The sequence below is a fragment of the Alexandromys fortis genome, unplaced genomic scaffold (genome assembly GCF_014885135.2).
Source record: "Alexandromys fortis isolate MF-2015 unplaced genomic scaffold, M_Fortis_MF-2015_v1.1 scaffold_186, whole genome shotgun sequence".
Taxonomy (NCBI): domain Eukaryota; kingdom Metazoa; phylum Chordata; class Mammalia; order Rodentia; family Cricetidae; genus Alexandromys; species Alexandromys fortis.
Window position 1 is genome coordinate 2,642,194 of NW_026068067.1, and position 17,226 is coordinate 2,659,419.

At 55.9% G+C, this 17,226-nt stretch overlaps 1 protein-coding gene across 10 annotated transcripts in view; it reads right to left on the bottom strand.

Moving 5' to 3' along the window:
- Nucleotides 1–2,058: 2,058 nt before the first annotated feature.
- Nucleotides 2,059–17,226, bottom strand: part of Adgrl1 (adhesion G protein-coupled receptor L1) — a 40,733-nt gene continuing 25,565 nt past the window's right edge. For 3 of the 10 annotated variants that reach the window (XM_050120742.1, XM_050120741.1, XM_050120749.1), the window contains 19 exons: nucleotides 13,393–14,193; nucleotides 12,311–12,625; nucleotides 11,850–11,953; nucleotides 11,449–11,634; nucleotides 11,202–11,240; nucleotides 10,900–11,083; nucleotides 10,620–10,742; nucleotides 10,011–10,225; nucleotides 9,592–9,762; nucleotides 9,015–9,224; nucleotides 8,712–8,932; nucleotides 8,516–8,582; nucleotides 7,992–8,083; nucleotides 7,483–7,651; nucleotides 6,606–6,734; nucleotides 6,378–6,474; nucleotides 6,157–6,285; nucleotides 6,006–6,023; nucleotides 2,059–5,604 (listed from right to left, as the gene is read on the bottom strand). In XM_050120742.1, the coding sequence (XP_049976699.1) occupies nucleotides 4,868–5,604; nucleotides 6,006–6,023; nucleotides 6,157–6,285; nucleotides 6,378–6,474; nucleotides 6,606–6,734; nucleotides 7,483–7,651; nucleotides 7,992–8,083; nucleotides 8,516–8,582; nucleotides 8,712–8,932; nucleotides 9,015–9,224; nucleotides 9,592–9,762; nucleotides 10,011–10,225; nucleotides 10,620–10,742; nucleotides 10,900–11,083; nucleotides 11,202–11,240; nucleotides 11,449–11,634; nucleotides 11,850–11,953; nucleotides 12,311–12,625; nucleotides 13,393–14,193 (4,007 nt within the window). In that variant the 3' untranslated portion in view covers nucleotides 2,059–4,867. Of the gene's footprint in view, nucleotides 5,605–6,005; nucleotides 6,024–6,156; nucleotides 6,286–6,377; nucleotides 6,475–6,605; nucleotides 6,735–7,482; nucleotides 7,652–7,991; nucleotides 8,084–8,515; nucleotides 8,583–8,711; nucleotides 8,933–9,014; nucleotides 9,225–9,591; nucleotides 9,763–10,010; nucleotides 10,226–10,619; nucleotides 10,743–10,899; nucleotides 11,084–11,201; nucleotides 11,241–11,448; nucleotides 11,635–11,849; nucleotides 11,954–12,310; nucleotides 12,626–13,392; nucleotides 14,194–15,280; nucleotides 15,366–17,226 lie in introns of all 10 variants that reach the window. The other 7 variants (XM_050120747.1, XM_050120748.1, XM_050120750.1 and 4 more) reach the window with 4 other exon arrangements.

Below are 17,226 nucleotides of genomic sequence, written 5' to 3' on the forward strand. Positions count from 1 at the left end.
TTTGTGCCTTATAAGATTTGTGAAGAGTGTGTCTTCTGTGGCGGCTTAGATTAATGAAGACAAATTGTAATAAATATTTGCACAACTTTAATGGAAAAACCAGACTCACGAAACCAAGGTTCCCGCAGAGCACAGGAAACAGGAACGGAAGCGCAGGCTTCTGCGCGCGCAATTTATCAGTAAACATTCGCCAGAGGCGAGTCCGCCTCCTTAGGGGCGGGCCTAACCCTACATCTCCCCCTTTTGTCTAAATAAGACAGAACTGGGCTGGAGAGATGGCTCAGCGGTTAAGAGCACTGTCTGCTCTTCCAAAGGTCCTGAGTTCAATTCCCAGCAACCACATGGTGGTTCACAACCATCTGTAATGAGGTCTGGTGCCCTCTTCTGGCCTGCAGGATACAGACAGAATATTGTACACATAATAAATAAATAAATAAATACTTAAAAATAAATAAATAAATAAGACAGAACTAAACCAACTACAACTATAAACAATAATAACAAATAATAAATATAACAAACACTATAGAGAACAAAAGTTTTGCTAAACATCCTATCTCAAGGAGTCTAAATAATGTAGAGAGTACTACAATTATATAATCTTCAGCTCCATCAAAGATCTGAGAAGGGAATAAATATTACTTAACAAATGAGAGATATCCAAAATGTGCAACAAATGACAGAGACCACTGACTACCTGGGCAATCACCCAAATTCTCGTTCGCAATGTTGAGTAATTTTGCTATGTTAAAGTTAAAGCCTTCTTTTTTTTTTTTTGTTTAAGCAGAAAAGGGGGAAATGATGGAGGAAGGTCATTGGTTAATTAAATAAAGAAACTGCTTGCCCTGATAGGTTAAAACATAGGTGGGAGGAGTAAACAGAATAGGATGCTGGGAGGAAGAGGAAGTGAGCTCAGACTCCACAGCTCTGCTCTGGAGCAGAGATGCCATGCTCAGCTCTTCCGGGTAGACGCGAGATAGCTCTGCTCTCAGAGACACACGCGATGAAGCTCCGACTCAGGATGGATGTAGGCTAGAATCTTCCCGGTAAGCGCCACCTTGGGGTGCTTACACACATTATTAGAAATGGGCTAGTCCAGGTGCGAGAGTTAGCCGAGAAGAGGCTAGATATAATGGGCAAGCAGTGTTTAAAAGAATACAATTTGTGTGTTGTTATTTCGAGCATGAGCTAGCAGGTGGCCAGGGTGCTGGGGACGCAGCCCCGCTGCTCTTATTTCAACAGTCTTCTGGGCCTTTCCATTGTGGAGGATTAGGTTTTACAAGTACTCACTCTAGCATTGTGATACCTGAGCCTTGAAATCCCTTCATCAACACTAAGACAAGGAATAAAGGCATCTCCAGCTCCCTTTTTAGTGGGCCACCTTTGATAAATATTTTAGCCAACCATTCACGCAAGCTTTTACACTTTTTTTTTTTAGGCAGTGTTTCTCTGTGTAGCCCTGGCTGTCCTGGAACTCGTTCTGTAGATCCATCAGCCTTTGCCTCCCAAGAACTCCTCTAAGAGAGTGAGACAATGCTATGCCAGAGACCTAGTGTGTGTCTGCATCTGCATTTCCATCTGTAAAGTGGAGTTCTAACTCTAACGTGCGCCCTGCATTGTGGGTGCAGACCAGAGAAAACTGCTTAAGACACATTCAGTCAGACCAGGAGTGTTAGAGCACTTCACATACAAGTCCCTGGCACCTGCTGAGGGTCCTAAGAGGTATATATTTTTAGTTAGTTGTATCTAAGCATGTGTACCATATGTGTGTTTGTAGACATCAGAAGGATCAGACCCTCTAGAACTGTAGTCACAGGGGTTGTAGTTGGGTCCTGTGCAAGAGCAAGTGGTCTTTACCATGGAACCATTTCCCCGGCCCCTTAATTTTGAGACAGGGTTTTACCAAGTAGACCAGACTGAACTGGCTAATCAATCCTCCCAATCCTGCTTCCCACATGCTGAAATTCTAGGCGTGCAAGACGTTCAAGTATAGATTTCTGGGACTCATATACTATACCCCACTTTTTGTCCCCCAATTGAATGACACCACTCTTTATCATTCCAAGAAATCTTAATTTCTTTATTGTTTGACTTTTTGACTCAACATTTTTTTAAACTTTTTGTTTTTTTCTGAAACGTTCTTATGAGCCTTTTGTTTTGTTCTCGTTAAATGCACTCGACCCAAAATTGGTTTGGCATATCGAAAAGGAGACCAAGGAAAGAAGGGACTAGGGTGTGGGAGCAGGGAGGCCCAAATGGACAGAGAAATTGAGAATGGGGCGAGGGGGGGGGAACACAGAGACAGCAAAGGGACACAAAGAAAGAAGGTGGATAGTTAAGAAAAACCCAAAAGGAAAAAAAATGCAGAGAAAAAGAATGAGAAGATTTAGGAGCAAATGAACTCAGGAGCCCAAGGAAGGGAGGAGGAGACCAAGACCCTTCTTTGTACCGTCCCCGCTGGGGTGGGGGCGTCAAGGCACCAGGTCTGGTTAGGGTAGGGGACACCTGGGCTCTCTGGGTGGCTTTGCGCTGGATTGCAGTGGAACCAGCCCCACTTGGGGACCCGCTGTGTAGCTGAGGCCTGGGGCTTACTCTGCTGGCGATGCCAGCTAGAGTAGGAACCAAAGGCCCTGCTGCACCACATCCTCTGCCGTCCATCGCCCACATCTGGAAAAGGACCGTGCAGGGAATGAGGGGAGCAGGACTCCTGTGCCTCCAATCCCAGGGGACCTCTTCGCCCGCCCTTTCTTCCAGATTTATTGATGTCTGATGGGCCTCAGGTCTGGGCTGAGTTAAGTCCTCTGCTTCCTGGGCCAGTCACTCCACAGAACCACAGCAAGCTCCAGGTCCAGCAGAAGTTAGGCAAGGACCACAAGCCATCTCCTACTCTCTGGGCCTGCCTTGGCAAGACTACCCCCATCCTCTCTCCCCCATCTAGACTTCACCCTTGGTCTTCTGGCAAGATAGGCTAATACACACTACCAGAAAAAACCAGAGATGGAATAAACCCTGCCTTTTCACATCTGTTCCCCTTCATGGGGCAAACCATTATCTTTGGTCTGGCCCCTTTCCCCCCACATTGATGGGGACAAGCCAGTCCCAGCTCCCCAAAAGGGAGAGGGCTTTCTAGCAGCAAAAAGGGTCCTCCTGGCCACGGATTCACCTCCTGCTCAGCGCCTTCCTAGAGCCCCTCCCTCATAACCCAAAGAAGTTCACGGCAGCAGCAAGCTGAGACCCGAGGATACTTGAAAACTCATGGCACTTGTGAGGAAGGAGGCAGGGAAAAAAACTGGGTGAAGTCAGCAGAGGTGTGATTCCATCTCCGGAAGATGGCAGCAGAGTTAATGCTATCTCCCCAAAACTGGGGGAGGGCAGGCCAGGCTGAAGGGCCAGAGGTGCTAGATAGACACCTTAAGCCTGGCAGAGGGCTTGGGGTGAGGGGCAAGGGAAAGGGACCTCTCACCTTTGTTCCCCTCTCCCTCAGAAAGACCTCGCCACTGCCATCCCGCTCAGCCACAGGAACCATTCCCTGCCCTTCACTCCTTTCCCTTGCCCTTCTCAGGATGGGACGCCAGCCTCCTCCTGCCTGCCGTGAGTCCTGAAGTGATATACGAGAAGCAGGAACTCAAAGGGGTAGTGCAGCCATCTCGGCAAAAGCATCTTTGGGTGTGAGGGTGTCTCCTGGCCAGCGGGGCAGGCAGTGAGGTACACGCCCCAGGAGGGCGGACTGATGCAGGACCGACAGAGTAGAGGTGATGGGACCCGGTGCCGGGAAGGACGGGTTCTTTGTTTCGCTGTTGCTCTCTGGAGTGTAAAAGCGGCTCTGGCGGCTGCCCGCCCTGGCTGGGATGTACAATACAGGAAGTCCTGGTTGCCAGGGCTGGCCGCTGCTCTGTTCCGGAGAAAGTCCGGGCTGGCCTGGGCTGCAGGTGCCCGGTGGCTTCAAGTGATGAGATTTTCTTTTCTTACTTTTTTTTTTTTGTCTTTTTTTCCTTTTCCATTTTGTTGAAATATTTACAGCAATAGGGGAGGAAGAGAGAGGGGTAAGAGGACCCCCTAGGGAAAGATCCAAACCCAGGACCCGCTCCTCAGGGAGCCCCAGACCCCAAATCTGCTCCCCAGATAGCCCAGCCCACAGGACTGGGAACTGCCCAGATATGGCCACCCCAGTGGGTTAGGGGCCCTGCGGGGAGTTGTGCTTCATTGGGAGTCACCCCAAGGGAGGGGGTCATTGGGTGCACTCTGAGGGTTGAAGGGCAGGCTTGCTTGGGAGACAAGGACCGATAGCAAGGGAGAAAGGAGCTTCAGAGAAAGTTCCTCGATAACCACCAGCCCCCACTGCCCATCCCCAGGCCTCGGCCTGCCTGTGGTGCAAGGCCCAGTCTCCAGGGCACAAGGAACCTAGCAGGGAGGATCCTGTCCATCTGTCCCGCTGCCCCACTGCTTCCCTCTGGTAGATGGGGAGGAGCAGCTGATAAACTGGATCCTGCAAGGCTTCGGCCACCTCAAAAGCGGCAACCCCCTAAAATCCTAGGGAAGCCTTATCCCTTGCTCTTCCTCCACAAGCAGGGAGTCAGAAGTTGGTCACACCTACCAGCTTCTCCCCTACTCCCAGGGCCCAAGTGCTTTTCCTCATTGCACTCCCCTAGAGAGGCTGGGGCCTGTGGCTGGTGGAAACCCTGTCTACTAACCCTGGCACCTGGGGCCCAGGTCAGAGCCCCCCGAGGGGACTGTGGGGCCCATGGGCTGAGGGGCACCTGGAGAGAGTGGCCCACCAGCCACTGCCTCCGTCAGTCTCTGCTCCCACCAGAGCCCCTCCTGGGTTCCCTCCCTGGCCAGGCCCCCGGCCTCTGGTCCATGAGGCCCCTCAGAGACTGGTGACTAACTGCATCTGCCCGTCCCCATCGGGCCCTGGCCCCTCGAGACTGGGGGCTGCCAGGTAGCCCTCATGGCTGGGCCGCCGCACCTGGTAGTAGCCCTGTAGAGGATTCCGAGCCACCAGGGCCGGCGGGCGGGAGGTGTAGTAGATTTCTGGGGGCCCAGGGGGGGCAGGTGGGGGTGGGGGCAGGGCCTCACTAGGCCCTTCGGGGCTGCTGTCCGGGTAGGAGGGCGAGTCCCGCAGGTTGGCCCCGCTGGCATAGAGGGAGTCCCGGCCGGGAGGTGAGGAAAGGGGCCGACTGGTGGCCCCATCCTCTGCCGTGCAGCTCTCCGACTCATCCAGATCACTCTGGTACAGCACCGACTGGGCCCGGGGCAGCAGCAGTGGCTCCTCCAGGGCCTTGTAGAGAAGTTCAATCTCTGCCCGGTCAGCACCCCCAGGCCCGCCGGCCTCGTCCTCACTGACCCCTGGCACGGGTGGCACAGGAGGCTCCGGCGGAGGCCCTTTGGCGCCCCCACTGGCCCCCCGCAGGTTGTTGTGCACCAGCTCTGAGATGATCATCTTCTCAAAGGCGGCGGCATCGGCCAGGTTCCGACCTCGGGGTGGCTCGGGACCCCCATCCCCTGGAGGGAAATCCCCGCTTCTCAAGGAGTAGCTGTTGTTGAAGTTGCCGTTAAGGGGCAGGGTGTCCATGCCACAGGCTTCCCGGCCTCCCAAGGGGTGCTCTGCAGGGCAGAGGGGGCAGTAAGGATGGGCCTGGTCACGTGGTAGACAAAGGGAGCACAGAGGTCTGTCCCAGAGCCTCAGGTCTCTCCTCTCTCTCTCTCCTGTTTGGGGGGGGGGGTCTGCCGCCTAGCACAGCCCATGAGGATGTATATGGGCCAGTTCACCCAGGGTTCCCTCGAAAGTGCCACAACTTCAGCAAGTGGAGGCCAGTGTAGCCAGGTACACCGACTAGGCTTGGATGCCCACTTTCATTCCCTACCTGAAAGTCCTCACCTGGCTGCCATGCCAGAGCCTGTAGAAAGGGACACCCTAAGTTTCCAGTCCCTATGAAGCTACAGAAGGGTCTGCCTTTGTCCCCCTCCCCACTATGGAAGTGCTTCCAGGAGACAGCGGTACTTACTGGGTTCCCTGTAGCTTCCTGTAGATGCCAGCCCGCAAGAGAAGACAAGACAAGAATGAGCTAAGCAGAGGCCCCTCAGGACCTGCCCTTGGGGCCTCCCGACCTGGGACTCTGCTCTTCCCTGGCATCCAGCCAGCCCAAGTGTCCTCACCTGGGGAGTTGAAGACTGGGGGCGAGGAAGGATTGAAGCCCACAGACTCTGCAATGAGTGTATTGTATGGGCTGGTGCCCCCACGGGGTTGTAGCACGGGGTTGGTCAGTAGATGATTCCCCATGGTACCTGCCCAAGGGAAGGGTCAGAGGTTACAAGGCAGCCTAGAGACTTGGGACAAGGAGCTTCTGAGAGAGGACCCAGGGCTGGGGAGACCTCACCTCGGTTCAGGGTGGGGGTGCTGTTGACGTCACCTGCCATAAAGGAGGACTCTGTCTGTTTCCTCACGGTGTCGTTCCACATCCTCCGGATTCGGCTCTGGGGACACAGCCCAAACATGAGGGGATCTCTAACTGCCCTGCCCTCCAGATCTTTCTGAGGCTCTGGCAGACACTCCTGCCTCTTGGCCACAGAGAAACATGCTGGATATGCCTTCCCTGCTTGGGTACCTGGGTCCCCGTGTAGTATCGGGTGTTACTTCGCATGGCTGAGGTCTTGAGGGAGCCGTGAGTCCCCCCAGGTGGGGAGCGGATGCAGCAGTAGGAGTGACGCAGGCACTTGCTGTACTCCTTGTGCACCTGCGCAGGGGGGGACGGACAGCTGACGGTGGGCACCTGCACCTTGGCCACAGAAACTCTGATCATCTATTCAGGCTATCATTCTTTTCTTTACCACCATCGACTCCCTCAATCATTTATTTATTCCAGTGTTCTCCAACTCGACACATCTTTCAGGAACATGTACTGTGTGCCAGGCACAGGGAACATTATGACTGAGCTCCTGATACTCCTGCCCCTACCTCCCCGGTACTACATCTCTAGGCATGCACCCCTGTTCCCAATCTGTGATACTGGGGATGGGACAGACTTCATGTATGCTAGGCAAGCAGTCTACCAACTCAGCCACATCCTCAGCCCTCGTGTGGTTTGCAAAAAAAATTTTTATGTGTATGGATGCTTTGCCTGCATGTATGTGTGCGCGCTATGTGTGTGCAGTACACTCGAAGTCAGACAAGGGTTCCCCTGGAACCATTCCTTCTATCCTTACAAAAGTCAGTTCTTTTTAGATGGTTATGGCAGAAGTCTTAATGCTGTGGCTACCAGCTTTCTGCCACTTAGGGCTGTACCTGCTCTGTGTGCTGCGACGCCTTTGTGTCCTGCTTTATTTCTGGAATCTCTTTTGCTCCTGGCTGAATCCCCCCAGCCCCACCAGACTCAAATGGTTCCACAGAAGACAGGTGCCCAGGGGACACACTGAGGGCCAAGGTGCACCTGGTCCTTTCATTCTGGGGCCCAGAATGTCCAAGGCGAGCTCTGCCACCCTCACCTTTTTCTGTAAGGCGCAGTGAAAGACAAAGATGAAGACTCCCTGGAAGGCGTTGAAGGTAGTGAAGAGATAGGCCATGACTACAGACTCCTTGTTGATGAAGAGGAGGCCGAAAGCCCAGGTGAGGCCCAGCAGGAAGAGCAGTGCAATGGCGCCCAGCGCCCAGGACCTGGTGGCCAGGAGGACAGGCAATCACACTGCTCACCAGGGAAGATAGCCCAGCCCCAAGGCCTCCAGGTTGACACCGAGGGTTGGCTTCAGGTGACGGGTCGTTCCCTGCCAACTTCATTACTTTGGCCAGACTTCCAGTCCACTCAGACTCCCTTTGTGGCCCAGTTTTCTAGGTGCCCGCACACAGACTCACACTAAACCTGCAGTGGCAGGCCTGAAAGCACAGGCTGCATGGACTGCTGCACTTTCTGACCCACACCATGCACAAGCCCCACCACACAGCACCAGCGGGAAACAAAGGGTTCTGGGAACCCCGAGGGCCCAGGGTGAGGGCTCACTTGATGTTGTCAAGGCGACTGGAGTCAGGCTTGAGCACTGATGAGCTCCGGATCATCTTATGCAGGGTCACCATGAGGAACACCAGGTTCACCTGAGTAGAGAGTACAGGAAGGGCTCAGTCTCTGCTCCAACCCCTTCCTCGGGGCCTTCTCTGCCTATGGGGGCCCAAAGTGCCCACTACCCGCATCTGTTACTTGCTGTCACTGCTGTGAGGCCAAGGGTCGTGGCTTGGCATGAAACCACAGCTGCTGGTGCACTGGCCTCAGTGTTGAAGACAATGGACTTTGTTGGCCTGGTCTTTTTAGCTACAGCTCAGGCGTGTGTGCATGTCTGTGTGGTTTTAGAACTAGAACCCAGGGCCTATTGCATAGTGGGCAAGTGCTCACCACTGGGCCATGCCCTGGCCCGTTTGGTTCTGACAGATTTTTACACCAATGCCATTTTTGAAAAGCTGGCAAGTTGCAAAGATTAGGGTCAAGACCAGCCTGGACGAAAGGAGCCCAGTACTTGGAGTGCCACTCACCACAATGACAAAGGAAACAGGCCCAATGAAGCTCCAGATGAAGTAGTTGTCAACTCTCAGCCAGCATCTAAAATGAAAGACAACCAGAGTGGAGAGATGCCTCCTGAAAGACTGGCCACCCCAGCCCCGGCCCAAGGAAAGCCAGCCACTCAAGAGCCAAACAGACGAAGACCACGGGGATAACAGAGACACTCACGCCTTCTCGGTGCCATAGCTTCGGTAGTCAATGGCGGCTGCGATGCCTACCACCAGGGCTGGGAAGCAGTAGCCGCCCAGGTAATAGTACTTGGTGCGTGAGTATTCGCTCTCAAACACTTCCACCAGCAGCAGGTAGAGGTGCACACCTTCCAGGCACAGCCAGGAAAACGCGGCCAGGAAAAAGTAGTGCAGCAGGCCTGCGAAGATGGGGCAGGCAACCTGGGAGAGCACATCAGTAAGAGGCCCCTCCACCAGCTGCGGCCCCTCCCACCGCCCAGCCTCGGCCCCAGGTGTGGCTCACCTCATACTGAGTCTTGTCTATCCCAACCAGGAAGAGCAGCTCGGCAAGGAAGAGGTTGATGCACAGGTTCTTGTGGATGGTGTTGCGGTCGGTCTGCAGGCCTCGCAGGAAGCAGAAGGTGGAGATACAGATGGCTAGACAGACCAGGGAGATGACAATGCCCACCCAGGTGATGACCGACAGCAGCAGCTCATTGATCCGGCCCTGGTACTAGGGGACAGGAGTAGGGAGGCACTCAAGGCTTGGCCAGGTGGCAGCTGCAGGTAAGGACCTCCAGCACTACCCACCCAGCCACCGAGCGGCCCCCACCCCTGCGCAGGCGGTGCAGCTCATTTCCTCATGCTCTGGAAGGCGCCTGGAGAGAAGACAATGTGATACCATCTGCCTTCCCCAGAGTACCTCGGGGGCCAGGGGAGCCAGATGCAAGGCCTCATGCCCTAGGCAAGTCTGGTGGCCCCCATGCCCATGAGCCGGCCTCGTAGGCATCACCCATGCTGTGTGCTCTCTAGGGTGCCATGCAAAGCCAGGCCAGCAGCAAGCAGGCCCGCCTGGAGCAGCGGAGCGCCGGCCAGCTTACGATCTCTCGGTGAGCCATGAGCACTGCGAAGTTGGTGAGGTGGCTGCAGGCACATGTGGTATGGGTCTTATTGGACTCCACCAGGCGGCAGCCCTGGGTTGACCAGTAGCCCAGCATGGAGCGCTCTGAGTAGTTCCAGAAGGAGCAGTTTGCATTGAAGTGGTTCTTGGCCTGTTGTATGGTGGTGGACAGGGTGTCAAAACTGCTATTCCTGCCCTCAAAACCAGCTACGGGGACAGTGACAGGTGTGAAGGAAGTGTCTAGGGCCCAAGGTGACCACCAGCTCTAGGGACACATGGTCCAAGCTGAAGCAGGGGAGCTGAAACTTACTCTCAGGTGGGTGAACAATGGTGGGGGATATGTAGTCCAGGAACAGGGGATGCTGGGACCTCCAGCGAGGGTGGGGTACATGAGCTCACCTCCAAGTGAGCCACAGTAAAGATGACAGGGTCCATGAGGAAGACGCGGCTTGATTCCTTATTGATGGAAGCTGCGATGACCTGCGAGTTCACCACCAGGGAGGCACCGCCAGGGCCACCGGTCCCTGTCTCGCCTGCCAGCTTCACCGTGGCATTCTCCGTGGACAAGAACAGGCCCAAGTTGTTGTAGAGGATGAAGACAACCTTGACCACCCCTGAGGAAGATGGGCACAGGGTGAAATAGTGGCCATCCTTGGCCACGCACTTCTATCTGGGCTGTGGCCCAGTTGAAGCAGCAGAAGTTCAGAAGCCATTTCCACAGGCCATTGTTCAGCAGTGGGAGATCAAACACAGAGGCCAGGACATACAGGCTGGCTCTCTGACCCTCTCTTACTTTGTGTGACCTTAGGCAGATCCCCTAATCTCTCCGTGTCTCAGCCTCAAATGGCAAAACGTCTTCTAGAGCCTCTATAGGGCTTTGGAACATCCATACTCACGGCAGATAAACCGTGATTAAAACACATGACTGTTGTGTTCCAGAGAGTCAAGATCAAGGTACCAAGTGGGCAGTGTGCACGTGCTTGTGGACAAACCCCACGGGACACTGACCGTTGCGGCTATTCTGCTTGATGGTGTTGGCAGACAGCTGGATGGAGTTCTCGCTGGGATATTCCTGGGGAAACACCAACTCCTGCACTTGACCCTCTGTGTTCAGGACAGTCACCTCCAGGACTGTGGGAGCAGAGGCAGAAAGGATACGTTACCAGTGTCCATCCCCAGACAGGGTTCATGCTACCCCATGAACCTGCAGTGAAACCACAGGCCCAGGAATTGGGAAACCAACACCCCTGCAGTTTGGGGTTGGCCCCGGGGTGGCTACAGTACTCACCCACATTCTGCTTGGCAGCTAAGAAGCGAGCGGGTTCCCTGACATTGTCGGCCAGCAGGAAGGCCCCCTCCTCCAGGACATCTAGGAGCATGGTGGCTGTATGCACCTGTTCCGTGGCATTCATGTCTTTCCAGGACTCAAGTGCCTCTGGCCGGAGCAGGTTGTCCACCGTCTCTACCACGGCCTGTGTGTAGCAGGGACGATACCATGAGCCCCCCACATTCTAAGTTCCTTGGGATAGTCTTAATGTCCTCTTCTCTCTCTTCCCTTCATCCCCACAATCTGTACCACACGGAGCTCACCTTGATATAATCCTTGCAGGTTCTCTCTCGCTTGTGCATCTGGAGAAAGAGATGGAGGTAGTGATGGGTGGGGACTCCAGGCACTGCTCCCCTAGTCACAGTGCTCAGACTCTGGGGCCCTGAGACCTTCCTCAGGAACCCCACCTCTAAGACTGCTCAAGGCAGTGCGGCAGTGAAGGCCAGCAGCCCCTGGGGTATTGTGTCCCTCTCTGGTCACTGTGGGGTGGCAGAAGGTACAGATGCCTACCTTGTTGTAGTTCTTGCCAGCTGACTCGCGCTCAATGGGCCGGAGGGCCTGGAGCTGGGCGTCCAGGATGTCTAACAGTTGTTCCATCAGCTTTACCGATGAGGACACGTCCCCAGCGTAGATGGAGCCCCGTGTATGGCGGGCCAGCTCACTAGCAATGTTGGCTGCATTCTCTCCACTCTTAATCTGTGTGAGGTGGGAAGGGACTTCAGGTCTTCTGGGCACTGGCCTGCCCTGGTCCACATTCCCTCCTCACCTGCCCTCTTCTCCCTGCTAGCCTTTCCCACACATGGGTCAGGTAAAAGGATGCCCCTTGCCCTATATATCTCCCAAGCCATTTCCACTCCTGCTGACCCTGGGCTCTGGATAGCCTGCCTGCAAGGGGCAGCAGTTACTGGTACCTTCTGGGCTACTTGGTTGACCCAAGGGGAGGTGCAGTTACTGAGGTCAGGACCCCGAGGATTCCAGAGCCCCAGAGCAGGGAGACACTGGAACGAGGCAATTCCTGTAGAGACGGACAAGAAAGTCAAAGAGAAGGAAATGAAGAGGGGACAAGGAACAAGAGAGGAGACAGAGCAGAGGATGAGGAGAGGAACTCTTGGGAAAAGGCACTAGCCTCCTAGGCAAGATGGGCTGTGGAAGGTTTTCTCCACAAAGTCTCTCCCAAACTTTCCTGAAACCTCAGAGCACCTGGGCTGCTTATCTGTCCCACATCTGTCCTGAAACTGGCTTTGCTACTTTAGTCTGAGACCAGTAGCCGGGTTATTGGCAGCTCCCCAGGTGCTCAGTTGCAGGTGGCACCTGCATAGCTAAGCTGTGGGCCTTCCAGCCCTTCGCCGTCAGCTGTGGCCCCAGCACTCACCTCGTGTTCCCTTGGGGCAAGGCCTCTCCACCAGCATACCCTGTTGGGTGGCTGGCCACTGGACCCGCCGGACCTCTCGGGGTTCACAGAAGAGCTCAGGGGACACATGCAGATTGGGAGCTGGGGGCCGCCGGGTGCTGGGCGCTGGGGCTGTCGCTGGAGGCAGGTCAGGTCCTAGCTGGTTAATGGCACCCACTGGGTGTGTGGTGAGGGGTGCCCGACGGAGTGGAGTGGTGGCTGCAGGCGAGGCTGTGCTGGTGAGGGGTGTGGGCCGAGCTGTGGTGGTGGTACTGAGAGGTGGAGAAGTGGCTGGGCCTGGGAGGTAGAGAGGACAGGACTGGGTCACACCCATGCCCAAGGCCCACCAATGAGCCCAAGCACAAGGCCTCTTGGCATCTTGATGTCTTCTTACTCATTGACGTGAAAAGCTGTCCTGGGTCCCCTGACCTTTCCTGTGCTCAGAGGTACCCTACACTCATGGGTCCATGAGGTGAAAATGTACTACTATGTACCACAAGGTGTCGCTCCCAGAGCCGGGACTGGAGATGTGTGTCAAAGCTGCTGGCTACAACACCACTCATCTGTGACATAGCTGATTGGGGTCGGGAACCTGGCTACGTTTTCCCTCGGGGGTACTCAGTTCCCCTCTGCAAAGGTTAGCTAAGGCTCTCTAGAGCTCTGGAGTTGCTCTGGGTTAGTGATGGGAACACCAGCTGGAGGCAAAACAAGACTACAGCAAGCATCTGATCCCGCACCCCCTAAGCAACACCACATGAATGTGCCCGGGCAGCACAGATCACTGGGTAGAGCCCAGAATCCTGGGGTTCAGCCCTCAAGCTTCACAATCATCCCTCATCTGTAAAACAGTGCTTTGAAGACAGAAGGCACGTTGAAGCAACAGCTGTGAGGGTGTGGACAGTGTTTGCCACAAACTGGGATTTTCTGTACCTCCTAATCCTCAAGAGCTTACAGTAGGCCCTACATTCCAGTACTGAGGACTAATGGATGCAAAGAGGCCTACACCCTCAAACCCACTCTCACCAGCGCTGGGGTCTGGGGTCCCACCCTCAGACCCCTCTCACCAGCACTAGGATCTGGGGGTCCGAACTCCAGGCTGTAGCGCACCACAAAGTAGTTATTCCACACATACAGCTGGTTGTCCCGGGGGTTGTAGTCGACAGAGGACACAAACTGGTAGGGGTTGGGGAAAGCGAGACTGACTGGCTCCTCTCGGTTCGCATTGGTGTTGAAGGCATAGTCCACACGGTTGCCCGCCGCCTCACTGTCGTCATCCACATACACGGAGCGCAGCACGTAGAGGACACCGCATACCATGAAGGCATTGGAGGCCGAGCGCTTGTCGTAGCCCGTTTCCCAGGTGCCCTCAAAGCGCAGCGTGTAGGGGTTGAGCTGGCTCACTACCAGGCGCCCGTTGTTGCCCTCAGTGGCATAAATGACCCACAGCCCGTTCTCATCCACCGCCAGGTCAATGTCGGTCTTGCCTCCCCAGCGGTAAGGCGAGGTGTCATGGTAGTTGGCTGTGTTGATGACTGTCTCTCCGCTCTTGATGCGAGTCCGCAGGTCATACTTGACGATGTTGCGAGTGCGCTCCTTGTTGTAGAAGACTGCGCCGTCGTAGACTACAAAGCCAGTGCCATCCACACGGTTGGGCAGTCGGTACGTGGTGGTGTGGCGCGCAGCCACATAGTCTTCCCACGAGGCATATTCAGTCAGTGTGTCTGTGCGGTAGGGGATCCAGGGCATGACGTAGATACGGTCACCTGCCTGCAGCGGGTCCTTGCACCAGGCACCAGACTGGTGCTCTGACTCATGTGTGGAGGTGGGCTCCAGTACCTTCTGCAGAGTCCCTGGGCACACGAAGACTGGGCCGGGTGGGTGGGTAGGCAGGGAGGAGGTGGGGAGGAGCAGAGGCAAGGAGAGAGGGGAGAGAGAGGCAAGTTGGTCACACGGTGGGGGGAGGAAACCATGCTGTCCCCTCCTGCTGCTGCAGTCATGGTTGCTTGGTCGGGCTGGTGATGGGAAGGGGGTTTGTGGGCCGGGAATCCCGCCCTGCCCAGCTGCCCCTCTCCCTGGAGCTGTGAACCCTGGAGACCATCAAGAGCAGGGTTAGTGTGGGGAGGTGGTGCCCTCTTCCCTTCCTTGGCTGCTAGAGACCCCACAGGCTGGGGCCGAAGGATGTGGCCAGAGCTCTCCCAGATTGGGCACAAAGGGATGGGAGGCGGGGACTTCGGCTGCAGTGCCACCTAGCCTCAAGGTTCAGGTATCAGCACCCTGGCCTCCCTTCTCTGCCTCTGTGGAAGAACTAGGGGCTGGGATCCCGTCCTTCACCAACCATGCAGGGATGGACTTAAAACAAAACAAAACAAAACAAAAAAACCACTTCACTTTCTTCCTCCAAAAGCTGTAAGGGAGAGTGATGTTTCCACACCCACTCTGGCAGGGAGGCTTAGGGCTGTCTATTCTCTCCTCGGGCCCCTGCTGCTGTCTGGGCTCCACTCAGCTGGTACCCGTAGCTGAGGAAAGGAGGGAGGGAAGCAGCTCCCAGGTTAGGCTAGGGAGAAGTCCAGTCCTGCCCCAGCCGGCAGGGTCTCTGGTGGGTCAGGCTCAGAAGCACACACTGACACTGGTGCACAAGGGTGGAGTGGGGACACTTGGGGTGAGGGAGCTGCGCAGAGGGAAGAGAGACAAGGAGGTGTGTGTGTGTGTCCACAAATCCTGGCTCCAAGGGAGGCGCTCTGGAGACCACCTGGGAAGAGAAGGTTAGTGCTGGCGAGGAGAGAGGGGGTGAGCAGAGAATTCACTCCAAGGCCCAGGCCCGACTGAATGTCCCTTCCAGGGGCAGTCCCAGGTCCAGCTCGGAGGGGGCAAGGGAGGGAACCAGGTGCTAGGATAAAGCCCCAGCCCACCCCAGCCAGCCCCCCACCTCCCCTGCCCCGGACCCCGATTTACCTGTGACCATCCCCGGCTCAGGAGGAGGGACCAAGGCAGCGCTGATGTCAGAAAGGTGGGGGGCCCCGCCCCACCCCCCCATTCCCTGAAAAGAGGAAAACCTCGACTGCATCTCGTTGGCACCACTGGCCTGCCCACCCTCGCCCCTCACAGCCCAGCACAACCTGTTCCTAGCCTACCCTAGTGGTCCAGCAGGTTACTGTGGCCAACCCCCTCTTCTTCCCTGAGTACCGTGGGACAGATGCCCTTCCCTTCAGGAGGGCTGGCACCTCCCTCTCACTTCTCCATCACAGACCCCCACAGGCAGGCCAGGGCTGTAGGGTGTGTGCTTGTGGGTCTATGGTGAATTCTCTGCTCCTGCTTGGCCCATCACCAAAGCAGCTAGCCCCAGGGACACAGGGACACTGGGATGACTTGGTACCAGCATGGTAGGCAGCTTCAGTAGTGAGGGACCTTGGGTAGGAGCCAGGCCTAGTGCCTGTTTCTAGCCTGGCTCATCAGCAGGCTGACTTGGTTGGGAGAGGGGAGCAATCCGTAGCCCCCATTACAGTACTAGGCTCTAGGTTTCTAGGCTCAAGGCAGCCAGTAGCAGAGTCCTGTTAGCATACGTTAACCCAGGGCACTAAGCCCTGGCATTCCTACCAGCTATGTCTGTACCCTCTGACCAGACTATGTGGGACCTGCCCTTTTTTCCCCTCTCCAGGTATCCCATAAAACCCCCTGCCAGGGGTATGTGTTCATGAAGAGGGCCTGAGCTGGTCAGAGGGTACCAGGGGAGGAAAAATACAGTTAGAGGTCATCCCAAGGAAGGGGAAGAGATGAAGAAGGGTCTGCCAGGGATCTTGGGCAGCAAGAACCCTACCTCAGCACCCAGCTCCCAACACTTCTTCCCTCCCCCAGCCCAACCCAGAGAGGAGATCCAGTGCCGTAGTTCCAAGCCTGCAAGAAGAGCGGCCAGTGCAGGGCTGACTCAGGAGAGCAAGGGAGGGACGGTGCCCAGGCCTCTGAGAGGCAAGGCGGGAAGGAGAGGGGAGGGGAGCAGCTCAGAGGGGCCCCGCCCACCTCCCTGGCAGGGGATCCTCCACAGACCACCTTAATTTCAAGGCAAAAGGGACCCTGAAGGGCCATCTCATTGTCCACTGCCTCCTGCCCTATTACTAGCAGGTCACCCTCCACTCCCTACCTAGCCACACCTACCACCATGGGGCTCCCTGCAAGAAATTATGGGGCCTGTGGAAGTCCCCAGAGCAAGTCTGTGACCCCCACCACCCCTCCCTGGTCCTCTCCCACATCAGCCCGGAAGAAACCCTGACTGCAGCTTTGCAAGTGTGCTGAGACAGAACCCACTCCACCCTCTCCAGGAGGCCCGCCCCCGCCCCCGTCCCAGGGCTTTGGCAGGCTGCCCCCTCCCAGGGGCTTGGGATAGCTGACAACCCTCCCCAGGACTGGACCCGGCTGGTCAGAAGGGGTGGAAGGTGGAGGCTTGTTTCCCTGTGCTCCACAACAGCTCTGGGCCTTGAAAACGCCAAATCAGAAGAATTTAAGCCACCAGGAGCCAGAGAGAGATGAAAAATCTGGTCCCCCAAAGGAAAAAGTGTCCCCTCCATCCCACCACCCTCTACCAGAAACACTTTGCAAAGGGTACAAGGGAACAGGAGAGGAGAGAAAGGAGGGGAGAGAGAGTAAGAGGGAGGGAGGAAGGGAAGGAGAGACAGAGAGACCGAGGAAGGAAGAGAGACCTCTACCGGTGCCTGTGGAGGCTGGGGAGTCCCTCCCTCCCCACCCGCCTGGATGCTTACACATTTCTCCTAAGGGAGGCAAAAGAAATGAGAGATGAGGTCAGGTACCCTGCAGGGACCAGGGACCAGAAGAGGTACAGAGAGAGGTGAGAGGGGAGAGAGAGAGAGAGAGAGAGAGAGAGAGAGAGAGAGAAGGGGGGGGGGGGA